The following is an 18,909-nucleotide window of genomic DNA, read 5'->3' as shown; positions in this document are numbered from 1 at the left end:
TATATATATATATATATGTGTGTGTGTGTATATATATGTTTATATTAGGGGTGTGGGAAAAAATCGATTCGGATTTAAATCGCGATTCTCACGTACGATTCAGAATCGATTCTCATTTTTAAAAAACTATTTTATTTTTTTTTTATCAATCCACCAAAACAATACACAGCAATACCATAACAATGCAATCCAATTCCAAAACCTGACCCAGCAACACTCAGAACTGCAATAAACAGAGCAATTGAGAGGAGACAAACACGGCACAGAACAAATCAAAAGTAGTGAAACAAAAATGAATATTATCAACAACAGTATCAATATTAGTTATAATTTCGGCATAGCAGTGATTAAAAATCCCTCACTAACATTATCATTAGACATTTATAAAAATAAAATAAAAAGAACAATAGTGTCACAGTGGCTTACACTTGCATCGCATCTCATAAGATTGACAACAAACTGTGTTAAATGTATTCGCAAAGATAAAATAAGTAATATTTTTGGTCCGTTTAATAGCTAAAACAAATTTACATTATTACAATCAGTTGATAAAACATTGTCCTTTACAATTATAAAAGCTTTTTTACAAAAATCTACTACCCTGCTAGCTTGTCAGCAGACTGGGGTAGATCCTGCTGAAATCCTATGTATTGAATCAATACAGAATCGTTTTGAATCGAGAATCGCGTTGAATCGAAAAAATCGATATATTATCGAATCGTGACCCCAAGAATCGATATTGAATCGAATCGTGGGATACCCAAAGATTGGTATATGTTTATATTTTTAAAATCATAGTAAAAGTACAATTTCAACAACAAAAAAACAAAAAAAAGGTGACAGGATGTTTAACAGTCGTTACACCACAAATAAACTTTTTATAAGGAAATCTGAATTCACTGTACATCGCAATCATTCAATGTAAAAGTCTTTCTCTTTCTCCATATTTAGGGATGACACCTCTGCCAACGCGACCTTCTTCCAGCACTTGGTGGAAGATCGGTCTGAGTCGGGGTCGTCCTACTGTGAGTTCTTGCAGCACATCCAGCAGCAGGTGTCCTCATAGGCTACCATCTTTCTGGATGGTAAGCAGGAACACTAGCCGTTTTTTTTTTTTTTTTTTTAAGTCTGGCTCTGATTGGACCAAGCGGGGTCGAGAAACGATGAAGGAACCTCCACCGCTGACTCGTAGCTTTTCCACTAATTGCTCATGTGGGACTAGAAGGGAAAATTGAGCCAAGAAGATGCCACTTTTGTCGTGAGGCTCCCTCGTAGCGCTTTAGTGCTGTCTTCTTTTTTATTTTTATTCTTTTTCATTTTAAAAGATTTTACTAAGAAGAAGACTGAACACACTGGAGAGGAGCAGATTTTCACTGGCATGCGCTCTTGAAGAACCATGGTTGTTTCGATTGCCAGCAATGGGACCTTGACCCTCATTCGCTCCCTAATTCTGACCAATCACGGAACAAAACCCTGCCCCTTTGTTTTTGTTTTCTTCCGAGACGCTATAAATGTATGCTATCCTCTTTGTAACTACTGAAAAGAATCTTTTATGTGCGATAATTTATGAAGCAGCTTAATAAATAAGAAGGACAAACCAAACCTGACAGACTTTTAATCCCACCCTCTAGTGCAAAAGCTGTCATTACATCATAACACCGTGTTTCCACTCCGCTCATTTCCCGCCCTCGCTGCATCATTCGCCCACTCCCCAATGACCTCATCACTCCTGCAGCCATTTAATAGAAGGCTTGACCTCATGAAAAAATAGCTCTTCAATGCTATAGGACTGTAAACAAACACTGACATAGGACTCTTTAGCATAAAATAGTCGTTGTTTAACGACAAATCGCATATTGTAACTGGAATTATAGCACTTTTAATGCACAATATTTTTAAGGTTCACAGAGAGCAAGACTGTGGGAAATTGTATTTAACGACCAGTGTTTGCACAAGGAATTTTCAAAATGGGGTCGCAGGGACCTCATCACATCATGAAAATGGGGCCCGACAGTAATTTTTTGGGGTCCCACTTTTTTGTAACCCTTTTGAAAACAAATGATAATTGTATGTTATAACTCACATTCTATATTGTGTTTTGGAATAAGGTTGTCATAAATGTTACTTACCGTATTTCTTTGAATTGCCGCCAGGGCGCTAATTAATTCAAAACCTCTTCTCACTCTTGCGCATACCAAAGGCATGTGGTAAAAGTAAGCATGCGCTAATTATTTTGCAAAGCGAGTTTGACCCGGCAGTAATTCAAGGCAGGTGCATACTATATGCCCTGCGACAATTCAAGGAAATCCGGTAATTCATTTAAAAAAACATACAAAAGCAAACAATTTTTTATGCATATGTAAATTTATTCAGTTATAAACATACATTCACTTTCTTCTTTCCTTCATGGATCCAAACTTTACCGCTGCCGGTGTTTTTTTTTCTCTATTTTCATTTAATAAGATGTACAGTTGTGGTCAAAATTATTCAACCCCCACACAATTTTGGTGTTTTAGCAAGTTGGACATTTATTCCGTATTTTGTTTATAGTCATATCAAAAAAAGATATGTCAAATAGACAAATGCAACTTAAATTGTAACACTATTTTACAAAATACCAAAAAAGGACATTTTTCTTAATATCTCATTGACAAAATTATTCAACCCCTCGAAGATCATAACTCTTAAGAACAGAATTTGAATAAGGTATTTTCAATCAGGTGATGACAACACCTGTAGATGTGATTAGAACCATAACGAGCAACAATTAAACTGATTGAAAAAGACTGTGACGCTCAGCTTCTTGTAGATGGTCAATGGTGTATTTGCAACATGGTGAAGTCCAGGGAGTGGTCAAAGAAGTCAAGAGAGGAGGTAATTTCTCTTCATAAGAAAGGATATGGATATAAGAAAATAGCAAAGACATTACACACTCCAAGAGACACAGTTGGGAGCATAATTTGCAAGTTTAAAGCTAAAGGCACAGTGGAAACACTACCTGGGCGTGGTAGAAAGAAGATGCTGTGAAGCGTACAGTGGTGAAAAACCCCCAGGTAACAGCTGAGGAACTACAACAGGACATTGCAGAGGGCGGAACGCAGGTTTCGTCCCAGACAATAAGGTGCGCACTACGAGATGAAGGCCTCCATGCCAGAACTCCCAGGCGCACCCCACTTCTGACGTTATGTCTGGAGGAGAAAAAATTAAGCTTACAAAGAGAAGAACACATTGCCTACTGTTAAGCATGGTGGGGGGTCAATCATGCTCTGGGGCTGTTTCTCTGCCTCAGGTACCGGGAATCTCCAGCGCGTTCAAGGCATTATGAATTCTATTTCCTAGCAGGATATATTAGCTGCAAATGTCATGAAGTCAGTGACGAAGCTGAGGCTTGGGAGACGTTGGACCTTCCAACAGGACAAGGATCCCAAGCATACCTCCAAATAAACATCAGAGTGGTTGCAGAAGAAGGGCTGGAAGACTCTGGAGTGGCCTTCACAGTCGCCAGACCTAAATCCTATAGAAAAGCTGTGGTGGGACTTGAAGAAGGCAGTTGCAGCACGCAAGCCCAAGAATATGAATGAACTGGAGGCCTTTGCCCAAGAGGAATGGGCTAAAATACGTTGCAAGAAGCTTGTGTCCGGTTATGTATCACCTTTGAAGGATGTCATTACTGCCAAAGGGTGTTCTAAGTACTAAAGATGCATGGAACTAGGGGGTTGAATCATTTTGTCAATGAGATATTAAGAATTAGTCCTTTTTTGGTATTTTGTAAAATACAGTGTTACAATTTAAGTTGCATTTGTCTATTTGATACATCTTTATTTGATATGACTATAAAGAAAATACGGAATAAATGTCCAACTTGCTAAAACACCAAAATTGTGAGGGGGTTGAATAATTTTGATCACAACTGTAAGTGTATTTATTTCAGTGTAAAAGTGTAAAAAGTGTTTTGCTTCGGTTATGAAATGATGATAACGGTGTGTCAGGGCATACATGCATACCAATCCATCCGTTTTCTACCGCTTATTCCCTTTGGGGTTGCCGGGATGCGCTGGTGCCTATCTCAGCTACAATCAGGCGGAAGGCGGGGTACACCCTGGACAAGTCGCCTCCTCATCACAGGGCTAACACAGATAAACAGACAACATTCACACACTAGGGACCATTTAGTGTTGCCAATCAACCTATCCCCAGGTGCATGACAAATTTAATTGATTACTCTCACTTGTATGTAGATCATCAGTCGGTCAAATACCGCCACATCTACACTTTCATGGCAAATAATGACAACAAACTTAGAATTTGGCAAGTTAGTTTTAATGTCATTTAATAGAGTGGCGCTCTAGCCTCTAGCACAGGGTTTGGGAACCTTTTTGGCTGACAGCCATGAAAGCCAAATATTTAAAAATGTATTTCCGTGAGAGTCTTACAATATTTTTTAACACTGAATACAACTAAATTTGTGCATTATAAGTAAGACCAATCATTTTAGAGTAAGTATCTTATTTTTTATAACATTGTTATTCTGAAGCTAACCAATAATAAATAAAATACTTCTTACCATTAATGCGACTTCTTGAACAAGTGCGGTAGAAAAGGGATGGATGGAATAAAATGCATGAGAATGTTTTATATTTTGAACGTTATTTTTAACACTGTGATTACAAGCGAAATTATTAATTACTTATCGTGTTAAGCAATGTCAGCTAGGATTTATCTGAGAGCCAGATGCTGTCATCAAAAGAGCCACATCTGGCTCAAGAGCCATAGGTTCCCTACTCCTGCTCTAGCTTTTCATCTCTGGCTTGGTGATGGCCATAAGCTGTGTGGGGTGAGTGGGCAAGTGCAGGGGTGTTAATAGCATGGTAGATTCGCTTGGCTTTGTGGAAAACATAAATAAAGAGTTGTAACAAATCGACAACCTCGTCATTCCGACCAAATAGCAAAACTGTAAGAACCCTCTGCTGGGTAAAGTGGAGGGTGTTACCCCCGACAATATATCGGCCATGGGGGGAACGCCTCCCCTGCGCTCCTCGACCAGGGTCTGGGAGCAGACAAGCAGGAAAGGTGCTAACACAATGTTTCTTGGTGCCTGGTGAGGCTGTCTTTGAAAATCAGTGCCCTCGGTCGTAAAAGGTGTTCTTTTTCTTAGCCTGTTTACATGGCGTGCAAAACTTCTTTCCATCTTTATAAGTGAGCCATTTGCTGAAAAGTGGCTCCTAAAGCGGGCAGCACGGTGGGACAGGGGTTGGTGCTTGTCCCTCACAATACGAAGGTCCTGAGCAGTCCTGAGTTCAATGCCAGGCTCTGGATCTTTTTGTGTGGAGTTTGCATGTTCTCCCCGTGACTGCGTGGGTTCCTTCCGGGTACTCCGGCTTCCTCCCACCGCCAAAAACATGCACCTGGGGATAGGTTGATTGGCAACACTAAATGGGCCCTAGTGTGTGAATGTTGTCTGTCTGTCTGTGTTGGCGCTGTGATGAGGTGGCAACTTGTCTAGGGTGTACCCCGCCTTCCATGAATTGATTAACGTGGACCCCGACTTAAACAAGTTGAAAAACTTATTCGGGTGTTACCATTTAGTGGTCAATTGTACGGAATATGTACTGAACTGTGCAATCTACTCATAAAAGTTTCAATCGATCAATCAATCAATCTACCCGAAATGCAGCTGAGATAGGCACCAGAACGCCCCGCAACCCCAAAAGGGACAAAGCGATAGAAATTGGATAGATGGATGGCTACTAAAGCCAATTGGGTTTATTGCTCGCCATGACGAAAACAACAACACCCTGGAGTCCTAATCCTAGGAATACAGTATTTGTGATCGATAAAACTTTCGGTGAATCAAAATTTAAGATATTGTACCGGAAAGTTCATGACTTTGAAGTCGACCAATAAAAAGACAATAAACGGCAAATATAAACAAAACAAAACACTGGCGGAAAGCGATAATTGATAAAAAAAAACTAAACAAATAAACCGTAGTTTTCATTCGGAGGAGGCAGGGTCTTAAAAAAATATAAAAATTCCGCATCCCGGGGACGCGCTGACTTCCGGAAATACACGTCATTTCTGATTTCAACATGTAAAAAGACACAAAGTGCATGAATGCCAACAGTGAACGACAAATCACATGTTATTGTAATTGTAGCTTTTTTAACACACAATAGTTTAAGGTTCACAGATAGAGAGCAACACTGCGGGTAATGCTGGTCATGAATGAAAAATCTTGATGGACGTGATACCTCCCTTAGGTAGATGAGGCCAAACAATATACGCCCAATGGAAAATGTTTTTTTTTCTTTTAAATTTAGTGGATGCGGCTTAAAGGAATTGACGGAAGGGCACCACCAGGAGTGGAGCCTGCGGCTTAATTTGACTCAACACGGGGAACCTTACCTGGCCCGGACACGGAAAGGATTGACAGATTGAGTCGCCTCCTCATCACAGGGCCAACACAGATAAACAGACAACATTCACACACTAGGGACCATTTAGTGTTGCCAATCAACCTATCCCCAGGTGCATGACAAATGTAATTGATTACTCTCACTTGTATGTAGATCATCAGTCGGTCAAATACCGCCACATCTACACTTTCATAGCAAATAATGACAACAAACTTAGAATTTGGAAAGTTAGTTTTAATGTCATTTAATAGCGTGGCGCTCTAGCCTCTAGCACAGGGGTCGGGAACCTTTTTGGCTGACAGCCATGAAAGCCAAATATTAGTCCGGAATTTACAGTATCATCATCATTGGTGGTCACTCGTATGACGATCCTCCTGGTAGGGGTGTATCCCTTTATGGAGGATGCTTGTGCGTGACTTTGTTTCACGTGGGCAGACCGGTGCACAGACAGTCATGTCACCACACGATCCTTGACAGAATCAGGTCAGGGTCCAGTGGCATGGAGTCCAAGACGACTGGGGACCCTTTTCTGGTGCGGCCTTCTTCCACCATCACACCCGTTGTGGTAGTTCTTAAATTTACTGTCTCCCGCCTGCTCCGCTGTTGAGGTCTTCACCGCATCCCTGGCTTGGGGGCTGTCAGGTCCTAGGCCTTTGCCAAGGGCCACCTGGGGTAACAGTAGTAAAGGGGTTAACCTCTTATTGCCCCAAGACCCCATAGAGGAGCCTCCACTGCCGGATGCACTTTGACGTCATGCCCAGGACAATTTTACAGTATATACTATTGTGGGATCTGTTGTGAAAATGGTACTTTCTAGGAAGAAGAAAATGTTGTGTTGTGTTTAGATTTTGGTTGCGTAAGAATAAGTTTAAAGGGGAACTAATGTGGTAACCCTGCACATTGTTCATCAAGGAGTCACTCCCTGACGTAGCCAAAATACACTAGAAACAAGTTTTCTTTTCCCGCAGTTCAGGTTGTGTTGAAATGTGGTTTGTTGTGTGTATCACGTTTCACTTTTCATGCTTCACGTTCCGTCGAAAAATACAAGTTATCCTTATCATCCTGGTCTCTGGAATCCGAGCAGATGTGCGGTCCTAGTCTGAGATTATCTTTGTTTCTTTTTAGGGAGTCTTGGCATCAGTGGAGAGCATTTTTCTTTTTTGTGTTGGCTTTTTAAATGGAGGAAAACCATTGTTCGGGATAAAAATGTCTTGGCCAGATAAGGGCATTGTCTGGTTTTCATCCCGGAAAGTTTCCCTGTGGACCATCAGTGGTTTCCTAAATGGTCTTGTCTTTTGTGTGGAGATTTCCCCACAACATCATTGTCTCCAATCCTGGTTTCATAATTACGCCTGTGTTTATCCTCACTTCTACTTATCATCGCGCCGCTGTTTGTTCAGCTTCCCCGCGGCCTGATCCCCGCCCCTCCCTCGCCACGCCCCACCCCACGCAGCTCCAGCTCGGCTTGTCAGCGGCCGGGTTTATTTTAACCTTCTCCACTCGAACCACATGCGAAACAACTTCAGAGGGAGTCCAATGTTGAGTGTGGCGCCGCTGGTGGAGACCTCAGACCCCAGTTGAGGTTTTCATCCGGCCCACTTTCCCTCTCATCTACTTGGGATTCTAGCAGAAAGCTGACTAAAGCAGCAGTAGTCCCGTAGACAGAAGCGTGTGACGATTTGCAAATAAAGGTCTGGTTTGTGGAACATGTCACTAAAATAAGCAGTGGAACTTTACAAACATTTTAGGGGATGGATCTGCTTAAAGATGGTGACAAAGGAGAAAAAAACTACCCTAAACATTTGGTATCGTTGCACAATCAAATGCCAGTTGAAAACCGTGCTTAGTACAGGAAATAAATATGTAAGACCAAACCAATCAGATCATAGATTAAAAAGTTTCATGTTACTTTCCAATGTGCTGCAACATCATGTGATTAAATGTTGTTCAATAAACATAGCGTATTTTCCGGACCATAGGGCGAACCGGATTATATGGTCTATTTTTTAATCTTTTTTCGTATATAAGGCGCACCAGAATATATGGCGTATTAAAGGAGTCATATTTAATTTTTTTATACTAAATGTAAAACCCTTCCTTGTGGTCTACATAACATGTAATGGTGGTTCTTTGGTCAAAATGCTGCATAGATGATGTTTTACCGATCATCTTCAAGCCGCTTTCTGACAGTCGCTTACGGATGCACCGTTTTGTGGGCCGTCTTATTAACGTGCCTCCACTTCGACAGCCTCTTATCGCCGTCATCTTTGTTGTAGAGGTGTAGCGTGCAAGGACGAGAAAGTTTCAAAAGATGGAGCTAACTGTTTTAATGACATTCAGACTTTACTTCAATCAATAACAGAGCAGCATCTCCTCATCTTGAAACAACACCACCTGTGAAAAACCGTCCGACCGGAGCTCTCTTATAACTAAAGTTCCTTGGGTGAATAATGTAAACTTACTACACCGGTATGTTTTAGCGCTTTCATGGCGAGTTTACTGACAGATATAAGTAAGAACTTTACACTACTTTATATTAGAAATGGCAACAGCGGAGTATGAATGTCCCATAACTAAAGATAAAGAAGAAAAAGGTTATCAACTACGGTGTCAATCCTTTCCGTGTCCGGGCCAGGTAAGGTTCCCCGTGTTGGGTCAAAATTAAGCCGCAGGCTCCACTCCTGGTGGTGCCCTTCCGTCAATTCCTTTAAGTTTCAGTAGAAGCATTTAAGTCTCACCTTAAAACTCATTTGTATACTCTACCCTTTAAGTATACCTCCTTTTTAGACCAGTTGATCTGCCGCTTCTTTTATTTTTCTCCTATGTCCCACTCTTCTTCACTCTCCTTTGTGGAGGGGGTCCGGTCCGATGACCATGGATGAAGTACTGGCTGTCCAGAGTCGAGACCCAGGATGGACCGCTCGCCTGTGTATCGGTTGGGGACATCTCTACGCTGCTGATCCGCCTCTGCTTGGGATGGTTTCCTGTGAACGGGACTCTCACTGCTGTCTTGGATCCGCTTTGGACTGAACTCTCGCGGCTGTGTTGGAGCCACTATGGATTGAACTTTCACAGTATCATGTTAGACCCGCTCGACATCCATTGCTTTCGGTCCCCTAGAGGGGGGGGGGTTGCCCACATTTGAGGTCCTCTCCAAGGTTTCTCATAGTCATCATTGTCACAGGCGTCCCACTGGGTGGGAGTTTTCCTTGCCCTTATGTGGGTTCTTCCGAGGATGTCGTAGTCGTAATGGTTTGTACAGTCCTTTGAGACATTTGTGATTTCGGGCTATATAAATAAACATTGATTGATTGATTGAATTTTTTTAGGACTTATGCAGATCCCAAATTCAGATTAGCAGGTACCAAAAGGTAAGTTGCTTTTGCATGATATTGCGAAAGAAAACGCCAGATGTCTTACCTTATACACACACCATAATAATACTTGTTTGTTTAATGCGCTGACAATCCATCAAGCGGTGCGGTTAAAAGTCATACTAAAACATTTTGACAGATTTCGGAGCGCAGTGTGTAATGTTCTACATTTTCAATGGAACATAAAAAATGTTGGTGTCATTTCCTTGCCATCATATTGCCATCATAGTGCAGTCTACATGTATCTCTCATGTTTGACTGCCATCTACTGGTCACTCTTATCATTACACCATGTACCAAATAAAATAGCTTGGAGGTCGGTAAGCAAATCCAGAATTATTCCTTACATTAGGCACACCGAGTTATAAGGCACGCTGTCGAGTTTTGAGAGAAAACAATTATTTTAAGTGCACCTTACAGTCCGGAATATATGTTTTATTTTATCTAAATTGCATACAAATACAGCGCGGGCCAAAAGTTTGGACACACCTTCTCCTTATTCAATGCGTTTTTCTTTTTTTTTTTTAAATGACTATTTACATTGTAGATTGTCCCTGAAGTCCTCAAAACTATGAACCGACACATGGAGTTATGTACTTAACAAACAAAAGGTGAAATAACTTAAAACCTGTTTTATATTCTAGTTTCTTCATAATAGCCACCCTTTGCTCTGATAACTGCTTTGTACACTCTTGGCATTCTCTCGATGAGCTTCAAGCACACCTGTGAAGTGAAAACCCTTTCAAGTGATTACCTCTTGAAGTTATTTTTTTAATATGGGATTTCCAGTTCATTTTATCACCCATCATTATACCTAGAAATTTGGTTTTATTTCTGGTGTTTTTAGAATTGATACAATGGTTCCTTAGCCCTGAGTTGTATCCAGAGCTCAGCCTTTCCCAGATCAGAATGATCTCAGTATTCGTTTAGTAACATCCTGCTTGGAGTGTGCAGAACAAACCGTAACAACGGAAGCAGCTTTGTTTTTTGTTTCAGGCTCACAAAAAGAAGGTTCATCCCCCCTTTGCAGAAAAACAGTTGAAGAGTTTCTGTGTTCTGGTGTTGAACTTGGCCTGCCTGAGAAGTTACCTATGAGGGGCCTCTCCACTTTCCAGGCAAGTTCCTTTGTGCTGCTACTTTTCAAGTCTTCCTTTGTGTAGTTTTTTTTTTTGGGTCTAGACTCAGGAAGTCTTAACTTCCCTTTTTGGGGTCGTTCCCAACATTTTTATCCCTCCGTCCTGTGTTCCGCCTTAGAGGACCCACTTTGGATCCAAACGCATTCAACTTGACTTTGAACTAGGATCTCTCAGAAGTGCTGGCGTCTGGATGGTGCTTCTGCACTCCCAGATGTATTTGCTGGTGTAAAGAGGGAGTTGCTGGGTGCCTCAACAAGGGAGGTTTGGGATTATGTAAGGCCATGTGCAGCACTCCTCCATTACCAGTCACAAGGGTGAAGATGGAGAGAAAACAGGGGGCCGCAGTGGTCATCCCTCATTTTCCGCAGACGGGTCCGTATCAAGTTAAATCTCTTTGACCGTTTGTTTTGGATTTATTACTGGCTTCCGTCCAGTCCACAACCACATGTGAAACATCTGTGGCCATACAGTAGTAGACCGTATCGCTTGGTTCTAGAAACAGTGAGCTATGGTTCAACCACTCCCAATCCATCATTTAGAGAGCTTAGTGATGAGGTGAATTAGTTTGTCATTTGCAGGGTTTTTCTTTATTGTAATGTCTCTGTTTTATAATTTGGTTCTTCTTATATGTATTTCTGGCTCTTTTTCATAAACTCACAGTGATTTGCTGTAAAATAACAAAGCAGACACAATTCAAAAAGCTCATGTCTATTTCAAAATATATTTTTCGTAAACTGATCAGCTATGAAAAATACATTTATGAGGGTTGAATACATTTGAGTGCAATTTTATATATATGTATATATATATATACAAACCCCGTTTCCATAAGAGTTGGGAAATTGTGTTAGATGTAAATATAAACAGAATACAATGATTTGCAAATCCGTTTCAACCCATATTCAGTTGAATGCACTACAAAGACAAGATATTTGATGTTCAAACCATAAACTTTTTTTTTTTTTTTTTGCAAATAATAATTAACTTAGAATTTCATGGCTGCAACACGTTTCAATGTAGTTGGGAAAGGGCATGTTCACTCCTGCGTTAAATCACCTTTTCTTTTAACAACACTCAATAAACGTTTGGGAACTGAGGAAACTAAACGTTGAAGCTTTGAAAGTGGAATTCTTTCGCATTATTGTTTTATGTAGAGCTTCAGTCGTTCAAAAGTCCGGGGTTTCCGCTGTCGTATTTTGCTCTTCATAATGCACCACACATTTTCAATGGGAGACAGGTCTGTACTGCAGGCAGCCCAGGAAAGTACCCTTACTCTTTTTTTACGAAACCACTCTGTTGCAACACGTGCTGAATGTGGCTTGGCATTGTCTTGCTGAAATAAGCAGGGGCGTCCATGAAAAAGACAGTGCTTAGATGGCAGCATATGTTGTTCCAAAACCTGTATGTACCTTTCAGCATTAATGGTGCCTTCGCAGATGTGTAAGTTACCCATGCCTTGGGCACTAATGCACCCACATACTATCACAGATGCTGGCTTTTCAACTGTGCGTCGATAACTTCCCCTTTGTTCCGGATGACACAATGTCAAATATTTCCAAAAACAATTTGAAATGTGGACTCGTCAGACCACAGAACACTTTTCCACTTTGCATCAGTCCATCTTAGATGATCTCGGGCCCAGAGAAGCCGGCGACATTTCTGGATGTTTTGCATAGTAGAGCTTTAACTTGCACTTACAGATGTAGCGACAAACTGTTTTTAGGAGCCCATGTGGTGATATCCTTTAGAGATTGATGTCGGTTTTTGATACAGTGCCGTCTGAGGGATCGAAAGTCACGGTCATTCAATGTTGGTTTCCGGCCATGCCGTTTACGTGCAGTGATTTCTCCAGATTTTCTGGACCTTTTGATGATATTGTGGACCGTAGATGTTGAAATCCCAAAATTTCTTGCAATTGCACTTTGAGAAACGTTTTTCTTAAACTATTTCACTATTTGTTCACGCAGTTGTGGACAAAGGGGTGTACATCGCCCCATCCTTCCTTGTGAAAGACTGAGCATTTTTTGGGAAGCTGTTTTTATACCCAATCATGGCACCCACCTGTTCCCAATTAGTCTGCACACCTGTGGGATGTTCCAAATAAGTGTTTGATGAACATTCCTCAACTTTATCAGTATTTATTGCTACCTTTCCCAACTTCTTTGTCACGTGTTGCTGGCATCAAATTCTAAAGTTAATGACTATTTGCAAAAAAAAAATGTTTATCAGTTTGAACATCAAATATGTTGTCTTTGTAGCATATTCAACTGAATATGGGTTGAAAATGATTTGCAAATCGCGCCCCCCGCGACTCCGAAAGGAAATAAGCGGTAGGAAATGGATGGATGGATGTATTCCATTTATATTTACATATAACACAATCTCCCAACTCATATGGAAACGGGGTTTGTACAACTAATAAGGATATTTATACTCCCAGACACGGCCTGAGGGAGCATGGTTATTCAAAAATGTTTGTTTCCCTCCCCATAGACAACATTGTCCAGGAAGTATGAGGTCACAATCTGTGGTTATTTTTACCGTAGGGCTGCCGTGTACACTATCTATTGTGGACTCTCACTACTATCACTGTTTTATGTCAAGACGCCCTCTTGCTGTCCTAATACTTTTACAGAAAAAATTGCGCCGGCAGGTTTAAACATAAAAAATTAGCTAAACAGCTAGCAAAATAAATAAATAAATGATGAATGGGTTGTACTTGTATAAATTAGTATGCTAATAAAAGGGGCGTTAACATACTTTTAAGATGGCGCCAAGTATCAAAAACCAGGAAATTTTCTTTTGGTTAAAACATAAAAAAATTAGCAAAAGAGCTAGCAAAAAAATATTAGCATGCTAATGTTAGCATGCCTGCGAGTATTTAGTCAGCCACCGATTGTGCAAGTTCTCCCCCTTAAAATGATGACAGAGATCTGTAATTTTCATCATAGGTACACTTCAACTGTGAGAGACAATGTGAAAAAAAAATCAGGAATTCACGTTGTAGCAATTTTAAAGAATTTATTTGTAAATTATGGTGGAGAATAAGTATTTGGTCAAAAACAAAAATTCAACTCAATACTTTGTAATATAACCTTTGTTGGCAATAACAGAGGTCAAACGATTACTATAGGTCTTTACCAGGTTTGCACACACAGTAGCTGGTATTTTGGCCCATTCCTCTATGCAGATCTTCTCGAGAGCATTGATGTTTTGGGGCTGTCCCCGAGCAACACGGACTTTCAACTCCCTCCACAGATTTTATATGGGGTTGAGGTCTGGAGACTGGCTAGGCCACTCCAGGACTTTCAAATGCTTCTTACAGAGCCACTCCTTTGTGGCCCGGGCGGTGTGTTTGGGATCATTGTCATGCTGGAAGACCCAGCCACGTTTCATCTTCAAAGCTCTCACTGATGGAAGGAGGTTTTGGCTCAAAATCTCACGATGCATGGCCCCATTCATTCTTTCCTTAACACGGATTAGTCGTCCTGTCCCCTTAGCAGAAAAACAGCCCCAAAGCATGATGTTTCCACCCCCATGCTTCACAGTAGGTATGGTGTTCTTGGGATGCAACTCAGTATTCTTCTTCCTCCAAACACGACAAATTGAGTTTATACCAAAAAGTTATATTTTGGTTTCATCTGACCACATGACATTCTCCCAATCCTCTGCTGTATCATCCACGTGCTCTCTGGCAAACTTCAGACGGGCCTGGCCATGCACTGGCTCAAGCAGGGGGACATGTCTGGCACTGCAGGATTTGATTCCCTGTCGGCCTAGTGTGTTACTGATGTTAACCTTTGTTATTTTGGTCCCAGCTCTCTGCAGGTCATTCACCAGGTCCCCCCGTGCGGTTATGGGATTTTTACTCACCGTTCTCATGATCATTTTGATCCCACGGAATGAGATCTTGGGTGTAGCCCCAGATCGAGGGAGATTATCAGTGGTCTTGTGTCTTCCATTTTCTGATAATTGCTCCCACAGTTGATTTTTTTCACTCCAAGCTGCTTGCCTATTGTAGATTCACTCTTCCCGGTCTGGTGCAGGTCTACAATTCTTTTCCTGGTGTCCTTCGACAGTTCTTTGGTATTGGCCATAGTGGAGTTTGGAGTCTGACTGTTTGAGGCTGTGGACAGGTGTCTTTTATACAGATAACAAGTTCAAAGAGGTTCTATTAATACAGGTAACGAGTGGAGGACAGAATAGCTTCTTAAAGAAGAAGTTACAGGTCTGTGAGAGCCAGAGATCTTCCTTGTTTGAAGTGACCTAATACTTATTTTGCAGCATAATTTATAAATAAATTCTTATCTCACCTTGTCAGCCAAAATGCTTGTTTACGAGCTTGGCGGTTTGTAACCTTTTCCTGGGCCCTCCCCGCAGCGTGTAATGTTTTTTTCTCATGAACTGATAGCTTATCAAGACCAATCGAACCTTGCAATGTACATGTAGCACTTCTCATACACGGCCAAGTGGCTAACACAAAGTGCTATACACGAAAAGAAAAAAACACAACACTATTGACAACTAGATGAGGAAATTTCTGAAGGAGTTGCGTGTGAATGTTTCAATTCTGAAGTTTAACTGAAATGCTGACAAGAATTTAGTATGGATGTAAGAATAGTTTGAACATTGGAATAGTTTGAATTGAATGAATTTCAAGGAAAAGACGGAATTTGGTTTGGAACTTGGGAAAGTGTTAGTTTGAATGTCCAGGATGAGTGAAATGTGTTGGAATGGTTTGAATAGGTTGAAAAATGTGGGAATTGTGCAACTTTGAAAAATGGCCTATTCATTTTAATAGCAACTTTCTGGAAATTTGGGAAAAGCGGGATTTTTTTTTAATGATAGGGAGCATTAATGTCCTGAATGAGCTGAATTGGTTGGTGTTGGAATTATTTCAATCGGTCAACAAATGTTGAATTAGTAACAGTTTTTAATTGAGAAATTCCTGGAATTTCGAGAAAACCTGGGAATTTTTCTAGTTCTTTAACCAACTTGGTTTTTGTCCTAAAATGAGGAGTATTTTGACGGTGGAACGGTTGTAATGTGTTAAAAAATGTGGAAGGAGTAGTCAAACTTAAGAAGGGTGGAAATTGGTTACCAAAAAATGGTAATTCCTGGAAATTTGTTAAATGTGGAAAAAATGGTGGTTTGAATGTCCAGGATGAGTTGAATGTGTTGATGTTGGAATGGTTTGAGTAGGTTGAAAAATGTGGGAATTGTGCAACTTGGAAAAATGTCCCATTCCTTTCAATGGGAACTTCCTGGAAATTTGGGGGAAAGTTGGATTTAAAAAAAAAAAATTTTTTTAATGATTAAGAGCATGAATGTCCTGAATGAGCTGAATTTTTTGGTGTTGGAATTGTTTAAATCTGTCAAGCAATGTTGAATTAGTAACCATGTTTACTTGAGAAATTCCTGGAATTTCGGGAAAACCGGGGAAGTTTTGTAGTTCCTTAACCAACTCGGATTTTGTCCTGAATATGAGTGTTTTGACAGTGGAATGAACGGTTGAATGGGTTGAAAAATGTGGAAGGAGTAGTCAAACTAAAGCATGGTGGAAATTGGTTCCCAAAAAACGGGAATTCCTGAAAATTTGTTGACTGTGGTAAATGGTAGTTTGAATGTCCAGGATGAGTGGAATGTGTTGATGTTGGAATGGTTTGAGTAGGTTGAAAAATGTGGGTATTGTGCAACTTGGAAATATGTACCTTTCCTTTCAATTGGAACTTCCTAGATTTCTGAGAAAATGATTTTTTTAAATGACTATGAGCATGAATGAGCTGAATTGGTTGGTGTTGGAATTGTTTAAATCGGACCAGAAATATTGAATTTGTAACAGTTTTTAATTGAGAAATTCCGGGAATTTCGGGAAAACCTGGGAATTTTTCTAGTTCTTTAACCAACTTGGTTTTTGTCCTAAAATGAGGAGTATTTTGACGGTGGAACGGTTGTGATGTGTTAAAAAATATGGAAGGAGTAGTCGAACTTAAGAAGGGTGGAAATAAGTTACCTAAAAACAAATTCCTGGAAATATTTTGAATGTTGAAAAATGGTAGTTTGAATGTCCAGGATGAGGCGAATGTGTTGATACTGGAATGGTTTGAATAGGTTGAAAAATGTGTGAATTGTGCAACTTGGAAAAATGTCCCATTCCTTTCAATGGGAACTTCCTAGAATTTTGGGGAAAAGCAGGATTTTTTTAAATGACTAGGAGCATGAATGAGCTGAATTGGTTGGTGTTGGAATTTTTGAAATCGGTTAAGAAATGTTTAAATGGTAAAAGTTTATGATTGAGAAATTTCGGGAAAAAAATTGAATTTTTCTAGTTCCTTCACCAACTTGGTTTTTGTCCTGAATATGTGTGTTTTGACAGTGGAATGGTGGAAATAGGTTGTAAAATGTGGAAGAAGTAGTCAAACTTAAGAGTGGTGGAAAAAGGTTACCAAAAAATGGGAATTCCTGGAAATTTGCTGAATGTGGGAAATGGTAGTTTGAATGTTCAGGATGAGTGGAATGTGTTGATGTTGGAATGGTTTGAACAGGTTGAAAAATGTGGGAATTGTGCAACTTGGAGAAATGTCCCATTCCTTTCAATGGGAGCTTCCTGGAAATTTGGGGGAAAGTTGGATTTTTTTTTTTAATGATTAGGAGCATGTCCTGAATGAGCTGAATTGTTTGGTGTTGGAATTGTTTAAATCTGTCAAGCAATGTTGAATTAGTAACAGTTTTTACTTGAGAAATTCCTGGAATTTCAGGAAAACCGGGGAATTTTTCTTGTTCGTTAACCAACTTGGATTTTGTCCTGAATATGAGTGTTTTGACGGTGGAATGAACGGTTGAGTGGGTTGAAAAATGTGAAAGGAGTAGTCAAACTAAAGCATGGTGGAAATAGGTTACCAAAAAACGGGAATTCCTGGAAATATGTTGAATATGGAAACATGGTAGTTTGAATGTCCAGGATGAGTGGAATGTGTTGATGTTGGAATGGTTTGAATAGGTTGAAAAATGTGTGAATTGTGCAAAATGTCCCATTCCTTTCAATGGGAACTTCTTAGAAGGATTTGGGAAAAGAAGGATTTTTTTAAATGACTAGGAGCATGAATGAGCTGAATTGGTTGGTGTTGGAATTGTTTAAATCGTACCAGAAATGTTGAATTAGTAGCAGTTTTTAATTGAGAAATTCCGGGAATTTCGGGAAAACCTGGGAATTTTTCTAGTTCTTTAACCAACTTGTTTTTTGTCCTAAAATGAGGAGTATTTTGACGGTGGAACGGTTGTAATGTGTTAAAAAATGTGGAAGGGGTAGTCGAACTTGAGAATGGTAGAAATAGGTTACTAAAAAAACGAATTCCTGGAAATGTTTTGCATGTGGAAAAATGGTAATTTGAATGTCCAAGATGAGGGGAATGTGTTGATGTTGGAATGGTTTGAATGGGTAGAAAAATGTGGGAATTGTGCAACTTGGAAAAATGTCCCATTCCTTTCAATGGGAACTTCCTGGAAATTTGGGGGATAGTTGGATTTTTTTTTTTTTAATGATTAAGAGCATGAATGTCCTGAATGAGCTGAATTGTTTGGTGTTGGAATTGTTTAAATCTGTCAAACAATGTTGAATTAGTAACTGTAGACTGGTAGGGTCTCACAAGGCAAACAGGTTCTAGGTGAGGGATCAGACAAAAAGCAGCTCGAAGACCTTTATGAAGAAGAAAAATCATGGACCCAGATTTCCCTCGCCCGGACGCGGGTCACCGGGGCCCCCCTCTGGAGCCAGGCCCGGAGGTGGGGCACGATGGCGAGCGCCTGGTGGCCGGGCCTGTTCCCATGGGGCCCGGACTGGCACAGCCCGAAGAGGCAACGTGGGTCATCCCTCCAATGGGCTCACCACCCATAGCAGGGGCCATAGAGGTCGGGTGCATTGTGAGCGGGGCGACAGCCGAAGGCAGGGCACTTGGCGGTCCGATCCTCGGCTACAGAAGCTAG

At 40.6% G+C, this 18,909-nt stretch overlaps 1 protein-coding gene across 4 annotated transcripts in view; it reads left to right on the top strand.

The window, feature by feature from the left end:
* sec24b (SEC24 homolog B, COPII coat complex component) overlaps nucleotides 1-1,602 on the top strand; it is a 54,218-nt gene extending 52,616 nt beyond the window's left edge. For all 4 annotated transcript variants that reach the window (XM_061891571.1, XM_061891569.1, XM_061891568.1 and 1 more), the window contains one exon: nucleotides 952-1,602. In XM_061891571.1, coding sequence (XP_061747555.1) covers nucleotides 952-1,066 — 115 coding nt within the window. In that variant the 3' untranslated portion in view covers nucleotides 1,067-1,602. The remainder of the gene's footprint in view (nucleotides 1-951) is intronic.
* The last annotated feature ends 17,307 nt before the right edge of the window (nucleotides 1,603-18,909 follow it).

The sequence above is a fragment of the Nerophis ophidion genome, linkage group LG29 (assembly GCF_033978795.1).
Source record: "Nerophis ophidion isolate RoL-2023_Sa linkage group LG29, RoL_Noph_v1.0, whole genome shotgun sequence".
In the NCBI taxonomy this organism is placed as follows: domain Eukaryota; kingdom Metazoa; phylum Chordata; class Actinopteri; order Syngnathiformes; family Syngnathidae; genus Nerophis; species Nerophis ophidion.
This window is presented reverse-complemented; position numbering and strand designations above follow the sequence as displayed.